Below are 21,235 nucleotides of genomic sequence, written 5' to 3'. Positions count from 1 at the left end.
GCACCCGATATTCCGTGCCCCTGTCTTGGGTTGCGACTCCTAGTTTGAGCACCACTGACTAAAGTGGTACACACACTTTCCTCTTGGCCCTTTGCACAGGGGTGAATTTAACCAAACCAGGCCTTCAGTCTCTCTTCTTGCAAAACCCTCCTCGTCCAAAAGAGAGAGACAGGTGCAGAGAGTGGAAGAACAGAGACTTTTAATCATTCAGCCAATGCCACATTTCTGTACAGTCAACGTAAATCAAGTGCACCGTGTTTGGTGTTACACATTCGGTAAAAGAAATGGCCAGTCTAGCCGAGTGAAGTCATGCTGTAAAATATCCCACCGCAGTACGTTAAACTGGACTTCAGGCGGAGGATGTCTCTAACCAAAGAGTAAAAAACTGCTCCCAGACTGCTGTCATTTTTCTCCAAACAAGCGTTGCACAGCTAGGGAGTTCAGCGTTAAAGTTAAACTGAAAAGGAATGGGTGGAAATTGAAGCTGCAAAAATTCTAATGAGAAATAAGGGGCCCTTTTTTTACCTTGTAACAATTCGCTAATGCAGCAAGGGTGATTAATGATTGGGACAGCTTCCCAGGAGCCGCGATAGCTCCTCCACTGCATGGAGTCATTAAATCCGCATGGGATGGCTTTCTAAAAGACAAACTCTAGCCCAACCTCAGTTGGACTCGGTTCAGGAATCACTTAAGTGGAATTTTCTGGCTTGTGGTATGCGGGCTGTCAGGTGAGATGATCTTAATGGTCTCTCTTGGCTTTATAATCTATGAACCTACAAGAGAAGGAAAAACTCCCAATGTGTTAAGGTCTGGAAATGCTCATTTAATGCACCCGAACAACCGTAAGTTTGTCCTCTGGTCAGCGTTCCCTGTAAGCGGTGCACTTGTGCAGCCACTCAGGAGAGATTCAATGCCACCCAGCTGATTAGCAGAGCGCCCACAGTTAGGCTTTTGTGTTTGCTGGTGGTGCACATTTGTATATGCCTGGGTGCACATTGAAAAATGTATTCCACACAGGGATGGAAAAGAGTAGCGGGAACTTAGCCTCTGATGATCCTAGCTGCCCATGTTCCTTTCTCTGTTCTTTTTGTACTTGGCCTCTCATTCTACCAACCCTTGCTCATACTGTTAATGTACTGCAGCCTTGACCCTTGACACTGCCGTATGTTATCTAGGATCAAGGACACCAAATAGGGTTTTAAGGAGCAGACGTTTGCCAAAGTCTCTGCTGTTTTAAACCACCATGGCACTGTTAGCTCCGACGGCGGGGCAGTGATATGCCCCAGTAGAGGCTCTAGGCCTTTAAAGTTTGAAAACTTTGTGGAATTGGACATGGATTGGGATGGTAACTGAAGAGATACCGAGAAAGGTGACCTCTCCGTGCGCTCCGTTTTTGGCATCCTGCTGGAATTTAACTCTCTCTTGACAGATGCAAAGATGCATCTTTGTACAGAATCCTCATTTTTCATAGAAAATCAACTCTGGCAACCTTTCGGAGACTGTCCGCTTAAACAGAACTCCCTGGATTATTAGAATCAAAATCACTGTGTTACAATAGTCAAAGGATTCAATTTATTTAAAATATTATCTGAAGCCTAGATTTAGCAGCCTGTATCAAGCAAGCTAGCCCAACCTGCTGCTATCATAGGCTAACCCTTTTTAGCTACTCTGAGCTCTCTCTGGGTGTGTCTACACTGCACCAGAGCTCAAAACAAGATACGCAAAGGGAGCTATGCAAATTACTTATTTCAATTTTATTTCAAAGTAGCTTAATTTCGAAATAAACTGCTACTCTGAAATGTCCCTTCCTCCTCATGGAGATTTACAGGGATGTCAGACTAGCGAGCCCATTATATTTCGAAACAATGGACTTGCTGTGAAGATGCAGGATAGCTATTTCAGGATACTCCGGTATCCCGAAATAGCGTTGCAGTGTAGACGTAGCCCCTGTGATGAACCTTTCATCTGTGCAGTCGCTATGAATGCATTTTGCTTATGGCTCTTTTCCCCTCCCTCCCCCTTTGGCTTGTTTGTTTGCAGAAAAAAATGGACAGCCGGGAATACCAGGACGCACAAGGTTTTGCAGCAGATATTCGGTTAATGTTCTCTAATTGTTACAAGTACAATCCCCCAGACCACGAAGTGGTAGCAATGGCCAGGAAACTCCAGGTAAAGATGTTGGCAAATGCATCTTCCAGAGACTGTACCTTTCGTTCCCCATTAGGGGGAGCCTTGGTTCTGAGCATGCTCAGCTCCCTCCTGGGTCCTTGACTTTCCTCATATTTGGAAAAAGGTCTTAGATGACCTGTGTTGTACCCTGTTCTTCAGTGGGACTCAAAACTAAACACTAGGCTCAAAATATCAGCCTAATCATTGTAGGGATGTTAATGGGTAACTAGTTAACTGGAGCAGCCTTCTGCCTACGGGATCCTGGTTAACCGGTTAACCAGAACGTTTACCATACTGGTTAACTGGTGGCCAGGACGGGCTTGAGCGGCTCCTCACCTGTGGGCTCCTGATTAATTGGTTAAATGAAATTTTTTCCACGTTCCGTTTAACTGGTTAACTTGTTAACTGGAATTTTACATCCCTAACTCCTTGCTTTGCAAGGAGATAGGAGTGTGACCTGGGGTTTACATAATACACCCCTGTGAAGGCCCCAATCAAGAGGTGGGTGCAGTCTGAAACTTTGCTAAAGCCAACTTCCAAGGCTGTCGATGCAGATGTTCTTAGGCTGGCAAACAAGGGGTTACTAGTGTCACTATTGCTAAGGTGTTTTTTTTTCTGAACTGGACGGAGGAGCTAAATCCCAGAGTGGGAGTCCAACCAATCAGCAGAACCGCAAGTAAGCAGGTCCAAGCAAAACAAACATAAGAACATAAACATAAGAAGGGCCATGCTGGGTCAGACCAAAGGCTAGGGACACCATTCCTACCCATCCTGGCTAATTGCCATTGATGGACATAACCTCCATGAATGTATCTGGTTCTTTCTTGAACCCTGTTCAAGAAAGGGGCATTGCCAGATGAGAACAGACCCATGGTCCATCTAGATCAGTGTTTCTCAACCTTTCTTTATAAAGTACCCCTTTAAAAAAATAATTATAAGTACCCCCGGTACCTACAGTTTTCAGACACACATATTTTTTCTACCGTTGCAACACATTTGTTTAAACAACTTAATCGTAGCTGGGCAGGCGATGACATTTTTGGGTGTAGAAAGTACAAAAATAATAAAATGCTGTAAAACTTAAAACCAAAATTAAGTTTTCTCCAAATTTCGGTTGTGTTGACATACCCCCGACACTTCTCTTGAGTACCCCTAAGGGTACTTGTACCACTGGTTGAGAAACACTGATCTAGCTCAATGTCTGGTCTGTGTCAGGAATCTGTGCCAGATACTTCAGAGGACAGTGTAAGAACCTCCCAGTAGGGAAATATCTGATAATCTGCCTCCCAAGCAGGTCTCAGATGATTTTACAAAGAGAGATTAAGGTGTGGTCCAACTCCCATTGGGTCTCTTCCCATTGACTTCCAAGGAGCTTGGATCCACCTCTTTAAGATTTCAGACCCTAAACTCTGGGGCAAGAAATACTTCCTAGTTACTCGTTTGTAGAGTCCCTACCGTAGTGGAGCCTTGACAATTGGTCAGCGCGGCCTTAAGAATGGTCTTAGACAGATGCCGAATGAGGTCTTTGCAGCTGAGGCATCTCTGTCACCTTGAATCCCACCATCTCTGCAGGACGTCTTTGAGATGAGATTTGCCAAGATGCCGGATGAGCCCGTGGAGCCCCCGCCCCCTCCCCCTCCCACAGCGCCGGTCGTCAGTAAAAGCACAGAAAGCAGCCACAGCAGCGGGGAGAGCTCCTCGGACTCGGACAGCTCCGACTCAGAAGAAGAGCGAGCGACCCGGCTGGCCGAGCTCCAGGAACAGGTAAGGGACAGGGCCAGCAACGAGCAGCCTCGCCATAGTGAGCTGTGTGTCTGTGCATGTCTGCAAGATACATCTTAGAGCAGCTCTTGGAGGTATCATTTTGCTGTTTAAAAAAAAAAATCCCCTCTGAGACCTGGCAACCAAGATCCTCTCCTGGAGCCTTTACGATGCAGGAAAAACCTACCGAAAATGTTTTACAAAGCAGTCTCGTTTTTTCTTTGTCACAACAGTAATTGGCACTTCTGTTACCTGCTTCCTCCAAGGATCCCAAAGCAGTTGGCAACAGGAATGAAACCCCACAGCACCTCAGAGACCTAGGAAAGGTTATCACACTCGTTTCCCATGAAGGGAAACTCAGGCGTACCATACTCCCTTTGTGACTGTGGGCAAATTTCACTGGGTCTCAGTTCCTTTTGGGTAAAATGGGGTTACGGATGCTTCTTTTCTCTCTCCCATTGGCTGTCTTGGCTATTCAGACTGCAAGCTCTACAGGGCAGGGGCTGTCTCTTTACTATGTGTATGTGAGTGCCAAACACACGGGGGCATGGCTGGAGTTTCCAAGGGCTACCAGAAAGCACCTAATCAAGTAACTTCCCCCACACATTTTTGGTAGAAATGAGCATAGAACCCAACCATCCCAATGTCTAGTCCTAAACACTAACCCTCCCTACATTTAGAACATAAGAACGGCCATACTGGGTCAGACCAAAGGTCCATCCACCCCAGAATCCTCTCTGCCGACAGTGGCCAATACCAAGTGCCTCAGAGGGAGCGAACCAAACAGGTAATGATCAAGCGATCTCTTCCCTGCCATCCATCTCCACCCTCGGACAAACAGAGGCCAGGGACACCATTCATTACCCATCCTGGCTAATAGCCATTAATGGACTTAACCTCCATGAATGTATCTAGTTCTCTTTTAAACCCTGTTATAGTCCTAGCCTTCACAGCCTCCTCAGGCAAGGAGTTCCACAGGTTGACTGTGCACTGTGTGAAGAAGAACTTCCTTTTATTTGTTTTAAACCCGCTGCCCATTAATTTCATTTGGTGTCCCCTCGTTCTTATATTATGGGAACAAGGGCTTTCCAGGGGAATCTCCACTCGGGAGGTGGCTACTTTTCCTTTGCTTAAAGAAAGGGAACTAAGTTTTCTCTCCCCACTGGTCAACTTCTGTGGAGCCGTACTCAACTCTTTAAAGGTTACCAAAAAGCAAAGTCTGCTGGCTGAACTCAATATACTCAGCCCAGTGCTTCCCTTTAAGAGATGCTGGTGTGAAAGGGTGGGGTGTGAGCACACAGGGATGTTGTCTATGCCTGGAAAAGTTAATTGTGTTGACTTTGGGGCTCGAATCTCCTGTCCTCCCGCAGCTGAAGGCTGTCCACGAGCAGCTTGCTGCTTTGTCACAAGCGCCCGTCAACAAGCCAAAGAAGAAAAAGGAGAAGAAGGAAAAAGAGAAGAAAAAGAAAGACAAGGAGAAAGAGAAAGAAAAAGAGAAGCACAAAGTGAAAGCCGAAGAGGAGAAGAAACCCAAGGCGGCCCAACCAGCAAAACAGACCCAGCAGAAGAAAGCACCCACTAAAAAAGCCAACAGCACGACCACAGCTAGCAGGTGGGTGTTTGGCATTTGTCTGGCATCTTCCTATATATTTGCCTTTCCCTACCCTTGCTGCTTTTGTAGAATGAGCTTTTTGTTACCCCTGCTAGCCTAGTGAGGGACAACCACACAAGGTTTGGAGGGTCACATCAGATGATATCTTGGGTGGGAATTTCATTGGCCCACCTCTGCCTGTACCTGTTGGAGTCAGATGCTGACTAGAATCTCTTGAGCCATTAAAACAGAGCTGGAAATGGATCCAGCCTAGGTCTAATGATCCAGTCCTCTGAGTTATCTAGGAAGGCTTCTCTAGATCAGATTTTTTCTCATGCTTTTGAGGCAGTGAGAACGTGGTACTTTGGTACTGCCACACCAGTCCCAGCTGGAGCCTGGACTTGCAGAAGTTCCTGCGAATGTTAAAAACAAGGCGGGAGAGATGGAATTAAAAAGTCAACCTCATTTCAGAACTTGGTAGGAGCTCCAAATGAGCAGAGGGTCTGGGTTGGGGTGGGTTACTTTGGGCCAGGCCTCTGTTTGTGTTGAAGTCCATAGGAGAGTTCTGTCATGGGTTCAGGATCTGGCCCCTTCTTTCGGAGCTGGGTTATCATCGCCTAACGCAGACACGTAAAACACCAAAAGGGCCCCAACCTGATTCCAGCAAAGTCCCAGTGAAAAATGAACTCTGAGTTTCTTCCAGTCCTCTCCAAATGAAGCCCGACCCCAAAGGGTTACATCCACCATCCAGTTGTGTGGTGCTGGGATGCGTTGTATTACTGGTGCGGTCTGGGAGGGAGGCACTACTTTTGGCTTGGACACGCGTTCCTGGACAGTGGTGTGACTGTAGTCTGGGTTCCAGACTTGAGATACTCTTCTCTGGCTGAGCCCCTGAAGGAGTTTGTCCCCTTGTGGGGCAGGAAGAAGAGAAGTGTTGAAATGGTTAAAAAAAAAAGGGCAGAATACCTCTGCGGCCTACAAAAAGGGTCAGTTCATCCCAGTCTCAGCAAGGTAAAGGCCAGTTTTCCTGTGGGGGAAAGATCCAGGCTCCTTACCCCTTTTGTCCTGACAACCAGGGCTAAGTCCTGGTCTCTGAGAAGAAAGGTAAGGAAAAGCTGTTTCCTCAGGGAGCCTGGGGGGCTTTTGGTTTTGAGGGGTTCCCCAGCAGACAGCCCTGAAGGGCTCTGCGCACTAGCTCTGTTTGTTCCTCAATACCGCCCAGCCTGATCCAGCAGCCTCCTTTTTAAGAACCTGCCCTTCTCCAGGATTGGCAACATTAGGGGTGCAGTAGGTTGCGGTCGACTGAGCCCAGAGGAGTTTTTAACCCCTTGTTGACTGGGGTGGTGCTTTCACGGAACATTATATCTGCCCCCTACCAGAGCGAACTGTGGCCTAAATTGACGCGGCACTAGACGTGGTATGTTAGGCCCCTACTCAGGAACAGTATCCCTGTTCAGGACAATCACACTGATGTTGCTGGGTCTTAAACACAGGCTCTCCTGGATCGCATCCCAAACTAAGGGCATCCTTTACCATTAGGGATGGGTGGGCCCGGATGGGTGGGGTAGGCCCGCCCATTTATGATTGTAACAGTCAGCCTTTGTGGTAGAACGTTTAGTACGAGGGGAGGGGAAATGAACTCGATACACTAGCGAGTGTGTTTGTGCTTTCACCCCCTCCAGGCAGCCTAAAAAAGGAGGCAAGCAGGCATCTGCCCCCTACGATTCGGAGGAGGAGGAGGAGGGCTTGCCCATGACCTATGATGAGAAACGGCAGCTCAGCTTGGACATCAACCGCCTGCCAGGGGAAAAGCTGGGTCGGGTGGTGCACATCATCCAGTCACGGGAACCTTCCCTCAGGGACTCCAACCCCGACGAGATAGAAATAGATTTTGAAACCTTGAAGCCCACCACTTTACGAGAACTGGAGAGATACGTCAAGTCTTGTTTACAGAAAAAACAAAGGAAACCATTTTGTAAGTTGCCTCATGACTCAGGAAGTTCCCCCATCCACCTTGGTGTGGGAGGCGAGGGGACGCTCTTTAGGACTCTCTTCTTACCAAACACCGTTTCCAAGTATTGATGACTTGTTGGCACTCTGATGGTGATTTATTTTGAAAGGCCTCTTCCCCTCCCCCCCCAGAAACATCCGTGCTCTTCCTCTTTTCTCTTCCTGCCCTCCCCTAAATCCTATTCCACGGAAGGCTGAAGGCTCCAAGCTCCCCTCCAGAATCTGGGAGGGACATGTTGTTCGTTTTATGATACCCTCTGAAACGCATTACCAAAATCCAGGCCTCCTCATGCGGAGCTGGGCAGACACCTAGAAGGCTACATTCTCTGTTGTGAAGAGCATATCATCTAAATAGACAAGATAGACAAAGAACCAGTACAGACAGAGGAAGAAGTGTCTTGCCCAAAGTCACACCCAGAGTCTCAGGCAGAGCCGGGAATTGAGCTCTAATACCCTACATTGTGTCTGCACCGCAAGACTGGCCTTCTTTGATGGGTGGTCTTAGCTGTGGGGGCAAAGAATCAAATGTAGCACATAATTATGTCGTGGATCCCATTTTGCTGCCACATGATTTCCAGAGAGCCCTAAACAAATTTTTTTTTGAGATCTTGGTAGTTCTTTTTTGCTTTCTAAGGCCATGTCTACACTACATGGAAGATCAGTGCTGCCACTGTCGATCATCCGTGGTTCGATGTAGTGGGTCTAGTGAAGACTTGCTCATTTGAACTCACAGGGTGCCCCTACAGTGCCAGTAATCCTGCTTCTTACGAGCATTATGGGAAGCCAATGGGAGAGTTTGCTCCCGTCAAGTTCCCACTGTGTGGATGGCACAAAAATGCGATTTAAGATACGTCGACTCCAGCTGTGTAATTAACGTAGCTGGAGTTGCATATCTTAAGTCAACTTTACCATTTATTGAAGACCTGGCCTCAGTGTATAGTAGAACCTCAGAGTTACGAACTTCAGAGCTACAAATTGACCAAACAACCACATACCTCATTTGGAACTAGAAGTACACAATGAGGCAGCAGCAGAGAGAAACGCACGGGCATGTGCCTACGCACAAACACACACACTCAAAAAAGCAAATGTAATACAGTACTAATGTAAACTACTTAAAACACAAGGGAAAGCAGCATTTTTTCTGTTCTTTTCTGCCCGGTAACATTTGAAAGTCAATGTTCAGTTGTAAATTTTTGAAAGAACAATTCTCACATCCTGTTCAGAGTTACAAACATTTCAGAGTTACAAACAACCTCCATTCCTGAGGTATTTGTAACTCTGAGGTTCTGCTGTATCAGCCTGACTTTGACTGAATCCCTTTACGGCTGGAACAATTCAGAAAGACTCTCCAGAATGGTTATGTATTGGAGAGCTTTTTATTTTTGCGTCAACATGAAAAAACCGCAGTGCGTCATCAATGCAAGCGTTTGAAGTTCACACACCCTGCACTGATGAACAGGGTTTTGTCTGAACTTCAGTGACACCGTCAACACCATGGAATACAAACTTTTCTGCCACTTTCTGCTTAGTCTAATGTTCAGCTTTCAGAGTACTCTGTGTAAGTTTCTGGTAGGAGGGTCTTGGTTTGTCATTCCTTTAAAATAGAGCACAGGAATCTAGATATTTTATCCCAGGATCAAACCAACGGGCCATCTGTCCCATTTCTGATAGTGGCTAACATTTGATGTGCAACAGTCAAAAGTATACAGTAATGTGCCGTGGAGAGATATTTCTTCCTCATCTCAGCTAGCATTAACTTAGGATCTGAAGGATGAGGATTGCTGATACCTCTTAACATTTGAATCCTAACTAATGCAACTACATTCTTGCCATCTGCTGTTCTTGCCTGTATTCATTGCAATTCAGTTTTTTTAAGCAACAAAACAGCTGAAATTTTGCTTGAAAAATCTGGATCTTGATGGCAAGTGCCTAATTCTGACCACCTTTAATGGGACACTTTGTTTTACAGGGCAGAAACTCATGTAACAATTCTTTAATTACAATGTAACTATTGACCATATAAGTGTCTGGTAAGTAACCTGTAACTACAAGGTTATTACGTGGCTATTTTTATTTTCTAAAATATTTTCCAAGAGATCTCTTAAAAAAAAAAAAGTCATGGAAATATTGCATGTTATCGGAGAGACTATGAGACTTTGTGTGTTGTCCTCTATAGGGATATGTAATTGCTATGTCATCACAGATGTTAGCAGTGTAATTACAGAATAGTTGCATAGTTTTGTGTGCCCTGTAAAATAGTGATGTCCGCTCTTTTTTCCCCTCCAACCATGCAGTCTCAGAAATTGTGCGTTCCTCCTCCACAGCTGCAAGTGGGAAAAAGCAAGCAGTAAAATCTAAAGAAGAACTAGCTCAGGAAAAGAAGAAAGAGTTAGAAAAACGGTTACAGGATGTCAGCGGGCAGCTAAACAACAACAAGAAACCTGCAAAAAAAGGTAACTGGCCACACTTCATTGGCTACATGTAGTGAGGTTTCACTTCTGCATAGTGCCTGGGCCAAATCAGTCACCATATAGAGACAAACGTGTAGAGAGAGAGTAAGTTAATTAATACGTGGAGCTAAGTTGCTGACAGACTCATGTACTTAAAAAAAAAAATACGTGTCACACAATTCCTACTACCAGCCAAACTATTAGTCTTTATTGATGCGGGCTTGGCGTCATGAGGGAGTGGCATCAGTTTTACTTGAGATAAGAGTTTAAGGTGATTTAGTTAAAGCCAAGCGAAAGGTTGTGTGGACGGTCTTATTTCAGTTTAAATCAAGCTTATTCCGGCTCAGTGCATGGCATAGGAATCTGTTAATGCTTCCAAGTAACTCCACTCACTGGCCACGTTGGGGCAGGATTCTAATTAGGGATGTAAATGGTTCGCTGATTAACTGATAGGCTTCCCCCTTAATGGGTGAGGCTTACAGCTTCTGAATAACCGGTAGAACACAGAGCAATAATTTTTCACAAATTTCTGAAGGGACGGGGCCTCAGGCAGAAGGGGTGGAGCCAGGAGACTTCTCATGTCCCCCCCCCCCCCCATGACCCTGATTAGCCTGGGGGTGATGGAGCACATGAAGTATTTGTCCCCACCCCCGGTGCCTAGAGAGAATCGCCCGCTGGTTTAAAACAGCTGGCAGTTCCCTCTAGGTGCCGGGGTGGGAGAAGACTTTGCGTGGTCCCCTGACCTGCAGGCCAATCAGGGCCTGGGATGGGGGGAGTACACAAAGTCTCTTGCTCCCTGCCCTGCCAGGGGTGTGCGGCGGCTAGAGAGAACCACCAGCTGTTTTAAAACAGCCCTCGGTTCCCTCTGATGCTGTGTGCACCTCTGGTGGAGGAAGACGACTTCATGTGCTCTCCCGTCACCGGGTCTTGGTTGGACTGGGGGCAGGGTGGCTGCGGGCTGGATCCACTGGCTTGGCGGGCCGGATCCAACCTGTGGAGGTGCTTGGCCCCCACCCCCTGCGGTAGAGCTAGAGCAGCTTCCAGCCCACCCCGGTCACGCTGGCCAGGGGAGTCTTTGCTGTGAGCTTATTTAAGCTTCGTTCCACAGAGCCTGCAGTACATGTAACTGCTGTGATTTTTAGCGGTGACACGGTTCCATTTTAAAACACGTTTTTACATCCCCAATTCTAATGTGAGCTGCGAACAGGGACAGTTGCCCTGGGTGATTTGTCCTGCACCAGGACACGGTCTGGGGACAGGACCTCTTCCTCAAGATCTCCTGCGTCATTCCCTGCCAGCCAACGATTGGTCTCGTGGCGGTGATGACCAGTTCCTGCCCACCTCTCTGCTTTACGGTACAGCTCAATGGCCAGATCAAGGTCAAGAACTCCATCCTGCTCCCAAAGCTTTTTAACCCATATGCCGTGGCTCGACCAGCACCAGAGTCGAGGAAGTGCACGTGTGTGGATGACATGGCTCGAACTGTTCAGCGCACACGGCTTCTCACCATCAGCTGTAGAGATCCCACTACAATGGCTGGTTATTTCCAGGGCCTTCCCCCCAAAGCAATCCGGTGTCTGCTTTCCATCAGAAACACCAATGGTCTAATCCCATCCTCGATGGGCAGTTTTGCGGGGGACGTGTTGGCCATCAGGCCAACTCACAGTGTCTTGGTGTTACACTGGACTGGAATTTGACTTTTCGAGAACACCCGCAAGGAGGGCAGGTCTCGAGCTGCACGTCTCAGGAAATCGGCCGCGGGATTATGCGTCGGCAGCCCACGGACTTTACGCACCACCCCAGTTGCGTTGGTGCGTTCCGTGGCGGAATGCGGTGTGCCGGGTGTGGTCTCTCAGCTGTCATGCTACATGCCTGGATGCTCAACTCAGTAATGCCAGGCGTGCAGCGTCAGGGAGGCTCGAATTGACAGTGGAGTCCTGGTGCTGTCATGCATCCGGCTACCACAGGTTAAAGCGGGGAGGTGGGATCTGCTTTGGGTCAGGAACCACAGTTGGGGGCTGTACACAAGTGAGAAGCAAAAAATAAACAAATAAAAAGCCCCTCTCTGACAAAGCCCCTGGCTGAGAAAAAGAAAGATAGTCCCCTTGCACACCAGAGCCTTCGGGGCACAGGCTAGCAGATTGTGTGCACCAGTCCTGCAGGGGAACAGCCTGGAGCACCAATCTGGGCTTCTCAAAGCTAGGGGGAGCCCCAAGCCCCAGGGGCCGGATCCAGGCCAGCGGGGGGCCGCATCTGGCCCCTGGTCCTTACGTTCCCCACCCCTGGGTTAAAGAGTTGCCGAAACATCTTCCTTTCTTCGCATGTCGGTGCAAGCCGCAGGATCCCATTGCATGGTGGTCTGCAGAACCCGCCACAGGCAAGAGTAAAATCCTGCAGCCCTCCATAGAACCGCATCAAGACCGTTACACTCAGTGTCCATGTGGCGACTTAGTGGAGTGTTTCGCTCCCTCAAACCAGTTTGTCATTGACCCTCCTGAGGAACCACCAGAAAGAGCGGCGCAGACTGAATCGCATCAGGACACCTCCGGGGAGACATACACAAAGACTCTTTACATGCAGAATGAGGCAAACACCTTTATGTGACCATGGTCACTAGCAGGGTTGCCTGTAAGCTGAGCATTTTGGTGGCCACCCAGGAGAAACTCAGATGCCACCCACCAGATTAACAGAGCACCCAAAGCTGGCAGCAGGTGTTTTGGCTGGTGGTGCACAGCTGCACATACTTTGGTGCACATCACAAAATTTACTCCGCACACAGGTGGAAAAGTTAGAGGGAACATCGGTCACCAGGCACAAACAATGGAGCACATCGTATCTGAGAGTCTTCTTCGTTCTTTTTCCGGGTGCCTGAATGACATTCACTGACACACTGCTGCAGCAATGTACTGGCTGTCAAACTTAGATAGGCATTTGGCTGCTACCCACGCCATGCGAAAGAAGACGTTAAGGCCAAACCAAAAGAAGTGCATCTACACGAGGGTTTGTGCTCATTTAACAAAATTGGTTTAAAAACTGATTTCCAGCCACATTGACATTATGAACGAGGGCTGTAATTCCCCTGCTTGTGCAACACCCTGGCTCGCTCTCTCCGCCAGCTAGTGTGAGTATAAATAGGATAGCCCTGGTAGACAGGCCATGGCAGTGGAAGCATGGGGGAAGGAGCGGCATGGCTGGTGCACCAGTGCAGGCTCCCCGCTGTGTGGGGAGGGCCTGAGCCCGTAGCCCTCCTGCAAGACAGTTGTGGACCACACTTTGAGAACCACTGATCTAAGGGAATTACACCCTTTGCTCATAGTCTAGATGTAGCCTAAGTTAAACTGGTGCAACTTTTCCATGTAGACAAGGCCTTAGACTGAATAACAGGTTTGGCAACCTCCACGCTTAGAACTTGCCCGGGGTGGGGTAAAACTTTTTTATTGACAATATGATAAACCTGTCTTTGTCCTCAAGGGAAATTTTACCAGCAAACATTATTCATCCTCCTGGGTTGACTCTCTAAGGAAGCGCAGAACCCAGAACTTGGGGGAGAAACCCAAATGTTTCCCAGCAAAATCCACAGGCTGAATTCTCCTCTCAGCTGAGAATCTTTTAATGGACAGTTGAAATCCAGCTGGTGGAAGTTGCCCTGGCCCTCTGTACAGGGACGTCCTTTGGATTTATGGGGCCCTATGCAATACTATTAAACTGGTGCCCTCTGCCTGACAGCAGGTCGAGGGGGAATGATGGAGCAACAGAACAGGGCTAGGAAGAGGGAAGAGGTGGGCATTAAGACCCAGTGGTGCCCCACACAGTTGAGTATTCTGTGCAGGGGTAAGGACGAGTCTGCCTCTGTATGTCTGCAATTCCCACTCTGGAGTCTGTGCCAGCCCACTTCAGGTTTCCCCTGCTCAGTGTGGGGGCTGGATTGTCCAGTTTCAGCCAATCTGAGATTCACATCATATGTTTTATTTATAATGGAGATTGCCTATCTCCTAGAACTGGAAGGGACCTTGAAAGGTCATTGAGTCTAGTCCCCTGCCTTCTCAGCAGGACCAAGTACCATCCCTGATGAATTTTTGCCCCAAATCCTAAATGGCCTCCGCAAGGATTGAACGCACAATCCTGGGTTTAGCAGACCAATGCTCAAACCACTGAGATATCCCTCCCCCCATGTTATGATGGGTTGCTCTGTTTTGCCACTTCACATTTGCTATTAAAATAATTGGCCAGCTCAAACGCTTGCTACCTGGGCTGCTCCACTTCAAGGCCTTCTCCAGTTTTCCAAAGGTTTTGGCTATTGCCCCAGCCATCGGGCTGTCCCATGACAGCCCGTCGGCAGCGTAACCCAGGGTAAGGAGGGTGGGGGTTCTGTGTAGCTCAGATCGTTTTCAAATGTATGACCCCCAATCTATTTCCCTTTAGAAAAATCCAGCTCTGCCCCATCTGGAGGCCCTTCCCGGCTCAGCAGCAGTAGCTCCTCAGAATCTGGAAGCAGCAGCTCCAGCGGATCCAGTTCAGACAGCAGTGATTCAGAGTAAACTACAGACACTTAGAAAAAAAAAAAAAAGGACAACATAGACACCAATACTCTGCAGTGTTCCCTTCTATGGTTAATATACTACTCTTGTTCCATGGTGGTCAGGTTTTTTCTCTCTTATTTTTTATTTTTATTTTTAAATTCAGTGTTATAAAAGGTATCTTCCAATTTTTTTCTTTGCTTTTAATAGGTCAAAGATCTTTTTATGTGTGACTAGACTTTATGATAAGTAGTTCACTTTGCGTAAAGTCTCTAATAAATTTTTTTAACTGAAGATGGTTGCTTGGAGAGGACAAGAACTTTGAACTCTTAACAAGAGATCCATAGAAAAAAATCTGCGAGGTGTAGTATACAGATTTTTTTGGGTTTTTTCCCCCCGAAGTTCCCTTTTAATACACCCTACCTGGCTCACGACGATGCAAGGAAAAAAGAATTTTAAAAAGAAATCTCTGTACAATGGTACTGTATCTGAAAGATGTTAGCTTTTGAACTAGTTGGTGTATTTGTTATTAGCACTAGTATTCTTAATCTCCAAGTCTACAGTGTGATGAAAATGTCAGATGCTATCATCTTTTTACATAAAAAAACAAAAACAAAGACTCATGTACTGTGGATTGTTAAAAAAAAATCACTTTTTTTTTTGGTAGCGGCGTAGACTCCTATTCAGGAAGGTACTTAAGCATGTGCTTAACTTTAAGCATGTGAACAGTGGAGCTCATCAGAATCCTCCTCACATACACTGAACATTTTGATTTTTTTGTTGGAAAAAATAAAACATATTCAGTCTTTCAACAAAAATCAACATTTTTTACAGGAAACAGACACACTGTGTCACCAAAAACCCAATTTCCCATCAAACATTTTTCGACCAACCCTAATAAGCCAGGCCCGATGATGTCAAGGAAACAACCCACATGCTCAAAATCAGACATGTGCTCCAAGTACCTTCCCAAATCAGAGGCTTTAGACTGGGTGTGAGATAATGTGGGCGCTACAGTTTTAGCCCGGGCCAAGTCACTGAGGGAAAGGGGGAGGGATGTTGAATGTGGGGTTTTTTCCTATCTTTGTATCAGCAATGAGCTCCTAGGAGGGAATGCTACTTCTGTGTCTCGCAGGGTGCAGGTTTCCAAACACTGAAACTTTTACCTCAAGAAAAAAAAAATGGTGGTGAGGCGAGGAAAAACAGAAAAAAAAAACTTTTTTGTAAGGCTCAGCAATTTTCTATGAGAGTCCAGCCTAATGTTTTAAACCTGCACTGCTGCAACACACACTCCATTGTCACTGTCCTGAATTTCATGTGTATATATAAATACTTTATTTATTAACACCATTGCTTATTTGAAACATTCAGAAAACTGCATTATGAAGACCAGCAAAAATGCAGCGGTTTTATAAATGGTTTGAACCAGTCTAAAAAAAATAAATAAATCGGAGACCTTATTTAAATATATTGGACTTTTTACCTACAGGTGCTACAGTCCATTATTCCTGTGTCGGTGCTCTCTCATGTTTTGTGTATTCAGTTTTTGTTCTGTTTTGTTTCTTCCTTTCTCTCTCTCTCTCTTTTCTTGTACAGAATTTGGAGACTTACAGGTATAGATGACTTCCAGCTGCAGCACATTTTTATTTTATCTTCTTTGAAATGTTTTCACAGATCTTTCTCTATGTGTGTGTGTGTGTGCGTGTGTGTGCGTGTATGTGTGTGTGTTTTAAATCCAATTTTAGGAAAACACCCAGTTCTATAATATACACTTTGTAACTCGAGGGGCGGAAATGTATAGTAAATTGATTTCTTGATTTTTTTTTTTTTAAAACCAACCCTTTTTATTGTAAAGAAAAAAAAATATACAGAGTTTAACAGAAGTTACGTTTTTCCCTATCCCAACCCCCAATTCCCTGAGGCTACCTCATTGCCTCTAAGGCTTTGTCTACACTAAAAGAAAGTTGGCCGCTGCCCCAATTGATCTTCCGGAGTTTGACTTAGCGAGTCTAGTTAAGACACACTAAATCAAATTCAGAGGGCAGCCCTGCTGGCATCCAGTACTCCTGCTTTTGCAAAGAGAAGGGAAGTCGACAGTAGCATTTGCTCCCATTGGCCTCCTGCTGTGGAGACACCGCCACGCTCATCTTAAGGCATATGGTGACTCCAGCTACGTATTCTGTGTTGCTAGTGCTGCGCCCTGTAAGCTGAGTTGCTGGGTCTAGCGTAGACGTGGCCTAACATGGGAAGCCTTGACATTTGCCCTGCTGAGTCCCATATTAGCAGATTGCCAAGAGCCTTGGGAGCTACCCCTTGATGTCATAAAATGTTCCAAGTTGCAGCTGTTCTTTTTCTATAATACAAGAGTGTGGCCCATGAGGACTGCAAATGCCAGTATGTGATGTTCCCAGCAAGCTTAGCTTCCACATGGAAAGGAAACATTGAATGCTGGGACATGTGGTCTCAGTGGGTCACACGTCTTTTTTAAAATGAGGGAATTTTGGGCCTGTTGCTAGAACACTACAGTTTGCAATCTGGGGCATCTTTGCTCTAAAATGTTCCTTTTAGTGCAAAAGTTACCGTATCCAGGGTCCATTGTGACTCACTGAATTCCTATGTAACCACATTATATAGGAGAGGCTTTTTGAGGATAGATGATCCAGAGATTAAATAAGTGACTTACCCTTGCATCTGTCTACAAACTATTTTTTTGTAATGTCAGCCAGCAGCTCAAGAAAGAGGGTGGGGCATTCATGTGTGATTCTAATGCAACTGACGTTGCTCTGTGTATGTGTCTTTTAGTTACAAAATAATAGTAGTGATCAGCTAGACACAGAATCTGATGAAGCTCCAGGAAGGTATTATCCTGTTGTGCTCCAGGAATGAAACCTGATTCTGTAAGAAACTGAATGCCTCTGATACGTTAGTAAAGAGCCTCTAGTCATTTGGAAATCAATAGGATAGTCAGTCAGTCTTTCTACAGCAGCTGCTCAACCCTTTGCAGAATTGGGCCCTAAACATTTGAAAGGAATAGAAGAACTCGGATATCCTGAACTTACTGAAATTAACAATTTGCCTTTTCCTTTAAACTGAATTTAATTTTAATTTCTAGATTGTTTTAAACATGGCCCTTCGTTGTTGTTTTTTTAAAAAATCCCCCCTCCTAACAGATCTTAGTAATATATTTTTAAAAGGAAATATAATATACATCTAATTAGAGCTTACGGTGGGTTGTTTTTTTTGGTTTGAAGGGTGGATTGATTTGTTTCTTTGTTTTTTGTTTTTGTTCGAACCTTTCATCCTGCTAAATGAAACTGAGAACTATTTGGTTTTAAATAGATATGAGCAACTCCATGCCAATCTGAGGGGGCGGAAATCCTGAGAAACAAGCTATTTCTTTCACACTGAAATCCTCCCTTGCATGCATCTGGGTTACATCTATTAAATTAATATGAAACTCACTCAGGGACATAGTCATTGGTGGTGATTTATGCAAGCTGATGATCTGCCCTGGAGCAAATTAAAGACAAAAAATGTTGATACTTTGTTAGAAAATGAACGCCCACAGCAGAAAGGAGAATGTAGCTGTCCCTAATCAACCTGTATCAGTATATCATTTAAAAGCTTAATAAATGATCACAAATTAAGCCGATTTCTTGTTACCCCAAAAGGCTCCGATTCTTATGAGAGCAGAGGGACATCAGCCTTCCAAGGATCAGGCCTTAGCTCACCTAGAAAACAAATCTCAGAGGGGTAACTGTGTTTGTCTGTATCTGCAAAATCAACAAGGAGTCCTATGGCACTTTAAAGACTAACAGATTTATTTAAACTTTTTTCCCTGAACAGATACAGGTGACACAAAACAAATTTAGTTTTTTTATTGCTGTGATTTTAAACTTTCCCATCAGCAGGATCTGAAATTGCAGAAATGATTTCCATTCAAAATGTAAAAATGTGTACAATCCTCTCCCTCCTTCACACACACACACACACACACACACACAAAGGTAATATCTTTGTTTGTGGTCTCTTTCCATGATCTCTAGGGGTGTGTCTACACTGCAGGGCTTAACTCGAAATAAGCTATGCAATATCGAGCTACGTCAATTGCGTATCTTATTTCAAAATAACTTATTTCGAAATAGGGAGCGTTTACACAGCACTTATTTAGAAACAGAGCACTCTTCCTCCAACTTTCCTTACTCCTCGTACAATGAGGGTTACAGGAGTTGGAGTAAGAAGTCCTCCAGCTTGACAGTATTTTGACACTATTTCGAAATAACTCCTGCTGTGTAGGCGCAGACTAAGTTATTTCGGAATAGCGCTAATTATTTGGAAATAGTGTTGCAGTGAAGACGTACCCTAGTTGATGGAATCAGACGACAGTTAATTTTCTCTCTACCTTTGGGATTTTTACACCAGTTTTAAATGTATTTCCTTTGTTTTTGAAATGATGTTTTTCAAAGCTAGGGTAGGGGTTGGGACATGACAAAAAATCTTTTTAGTAACGGATTTTAAAAATTCACATTCTAAAACAAGTAATTAGCATTATGGTGCAAATGTGGGCAGGCTATGAGTTATAGGAGATTAATACAGGGCAGGATGAGATATTGACACTAGCAGCATTATCATGTTTGTTAAATGGTAAGATGCATTTTTAAAATGGTATTTACATATCTTTTAAAAAAATCATTAATAAAAATCCCAACCAGCTAAGATTTGACACGGGCTTTTTAGAGCTTTTATACCCCCCATAACTGGCTTAACAATTCCAAAACCAATTTGTTGTATGTTTCTGTTTCGTTTTTCCTTTTTTTAATATTTAAAACAAATGTTACTTTTCTGTATGATGTGCATGCAAATTTACCGTAACTCTTTTTCTTAAGACTTTTTAGTGCCATTTCTAGTATATTCCTGTAAATGTCAGTTACTAAAGAATGAGTCAATGTAACTAGTTTTAGCTTGTTTATTGCAAATGCTGGCCTCGACACAACAGAATTAAAAAAAAAAAGTTAGAAAGTAATCTTTGATGTTACTGGTAATCATGGACCCCTCTTCTGGGGCATTTGTTTTGTTTTCATAAATAAAAAGAAAAAGTGCCTGTGTGTGTGAAATTTTATATATTGCTTCCTTCCTGCCTGCCCCCTGATCTTCAGCATGGTTGAAATCATAGGAGGCCCTGATTCAGCATAGCATCTAAGTAGTATTACTGAACTTCGGAAATCATGAATTAAGATCCCCCAAATCATCAAACTAGCTTAAAAATCACAGGAGTTTTAAAAACTAGTAATTTTCCCTTTGTTTTGTTTACTCTCTTGGCTTTGAGCCTTTTCAAGTGGCATCTGCAATTAATTTCAAGTTTTTCTCAAATGAAAACTGAGATTTTTCTCAGAATCACTCCAGAGGCTGGGGCATTAAGTAAAACCTCAGATATCATGAGACTCACAATGAAGTTGTGAGATTGAAAATATTGACTCAACACGCTTCAGCATGTACTTAATTTCATTCCTATTCAGCCAAGCACTTAGGCTGCGTCTACACTGCCGGCTTCTTGCACAAGAACTGTTTTGCGTAAGAGTTCTTGTGCGAAAGGTCTTCCATAACAGCGCGTCCACACTGCCATGTGCTTTTGCGCAAGTGTGTCCATGGAAGTGTGGATACTCTCTTGCGCAAAAAAGCTCTGATGGCCATTTTAGCCATAGGGGTTTCTTGCGCAAGAAATTCATGTTGCCTGTCTACACTGCCTTCTTGTGGAAGAGCTCTTGCGCAAGAGGGCTTATTCCTCGTGGGGAAAGGAATAACTCTTCTGGAAGAAGCCCTGTTTTCCAACGCTGTACTGTACATTTACTTGTGCAAGAACGCACATGCAGTGTAGACGCTCTGCAAGTTTTTGTGCAAGAACAGTTGTTCTTGCGCAAAAAGCCTGCCGTGTAGACGTAGCCTTCCAGAAGGTCTGTGGGTAACTTTGAGCACATGCAGAAGTCCCAGTATAGTGGGTGAATAGGGACTTGCTTGAGGCTTTGTCTACACACATAAGTGATACCACTTTACATATGCCAGTTTGGTCAAAGTGGCATAATTACCTTAGTGAGGGCATAGTCTTACAGGTATCAATATTATCTAGATAAGGCTGAAGAGCTTTGCTGACTCCAAGTCAGTACTGGAGTGATCTATGTCATTGTTTCCACATTTTCCCTGACTCACTTATACAGGATTTATTTTTCAGCAACTGGATCTACCTGTCTAGACATTGCCACTGAAATCAATAGGGCCCAGCGTGGACTGTGGATCTATTTGCAGGATTGGGGTGTGCAGGCAAGCTACCGCATGGTTCTAGAAGGTAACCTGCAAGGGTTGCGGGGCGATGGAAATGGGTTTGTGCCCTTTTTAATGATGTACAATGAAGGCTTGGAATGTGATGGATTGGTTTGGTTCGGTTTCAATATTTTTGGTTTATTTTATTTTATTTTATTTTTTATTTTTTACATTCGAAATTCAGGTCTCGTCTGCCCTGTTTTTGTGGAAGATTCCATGGATGACCGGAAAGCTAGGGAGAGATGATGTCATGGTCACGAAGGAGATGAAAACCGAGTTACTGAAAAAGGAACTGATTTTTACTGAGATGGTTTAAAACGTTGCTTTTTGCTAACAGCTCTTAACTCAAATGCCTGAGTCTTGGTTAAACATTCGATACCTCCCAACCCTTCAATTTAGGACATGGAAAGCTCCCAAGA

General features: G+C 44.9%; 1 protein-coding gene across 4 annotated transcripts in view; it reads left to right on the top strand.

Moving 5' to 3' along the window:
* BRD3 (bromodomain containing 3) overlaps positions 1–19,602 on the top strand; it is an 85,704-nt gene extending 66,102 nt beyond the window's left edge. For 3 of the 4 annotated variants that reach the window (XM_075905180.2, XM_075905182.2, XM_075905181.2), the window contains exons 7-12: positions 2,041–2,169; positions 3,742–3,933; positions 5,301–5,542; positions 7,204–7,496; positions 9,829–9,987; positions 14,407–19,602. In XM_075905180.2, the coding sequence (XP_075761295.1) occupies positions 2,041–2,169; positions 3,742–3,933; positions 5,301–5,542; positions 7,204–7,496; positions 9,829–9,987; positions 14,407–14,522 (1,131 nt within the window). In that variant the 3' untranslated portion in view covers positions 14,523–19,602. The remainder of the gene's footprint in view (positions 1–2,040; positions 2,170–3,741; positions 3,934–5,300; positions 5,543–7,203; positions 7,497–9,828; positions 9,988–14,406) is intronic. The other variant, XM_075905183.2, reaches the window with a different exon arrangement.
* The last annotated feature ends 1,633 nt before the right edge of the window (positions 19,603–21,235 follow it).

This window comes from Pelodiscus sinensis, chromosome 23 (assembly GCF_052426305.1).
Source record: "Pelodiscus sinensis isolate ZL-2025 chromosome 23, ASM5242630v1, whole genome shotgun sequence".
Taxonomy (NCBI): Eukaryota; Metazoa; Chordata; order Testudines; family Trionychidae; genus Pelodiscus; species Pelodiscus sinensis.
This window is presented reverse-complemented; position numbering and strand designations above follow the sequence as displayed.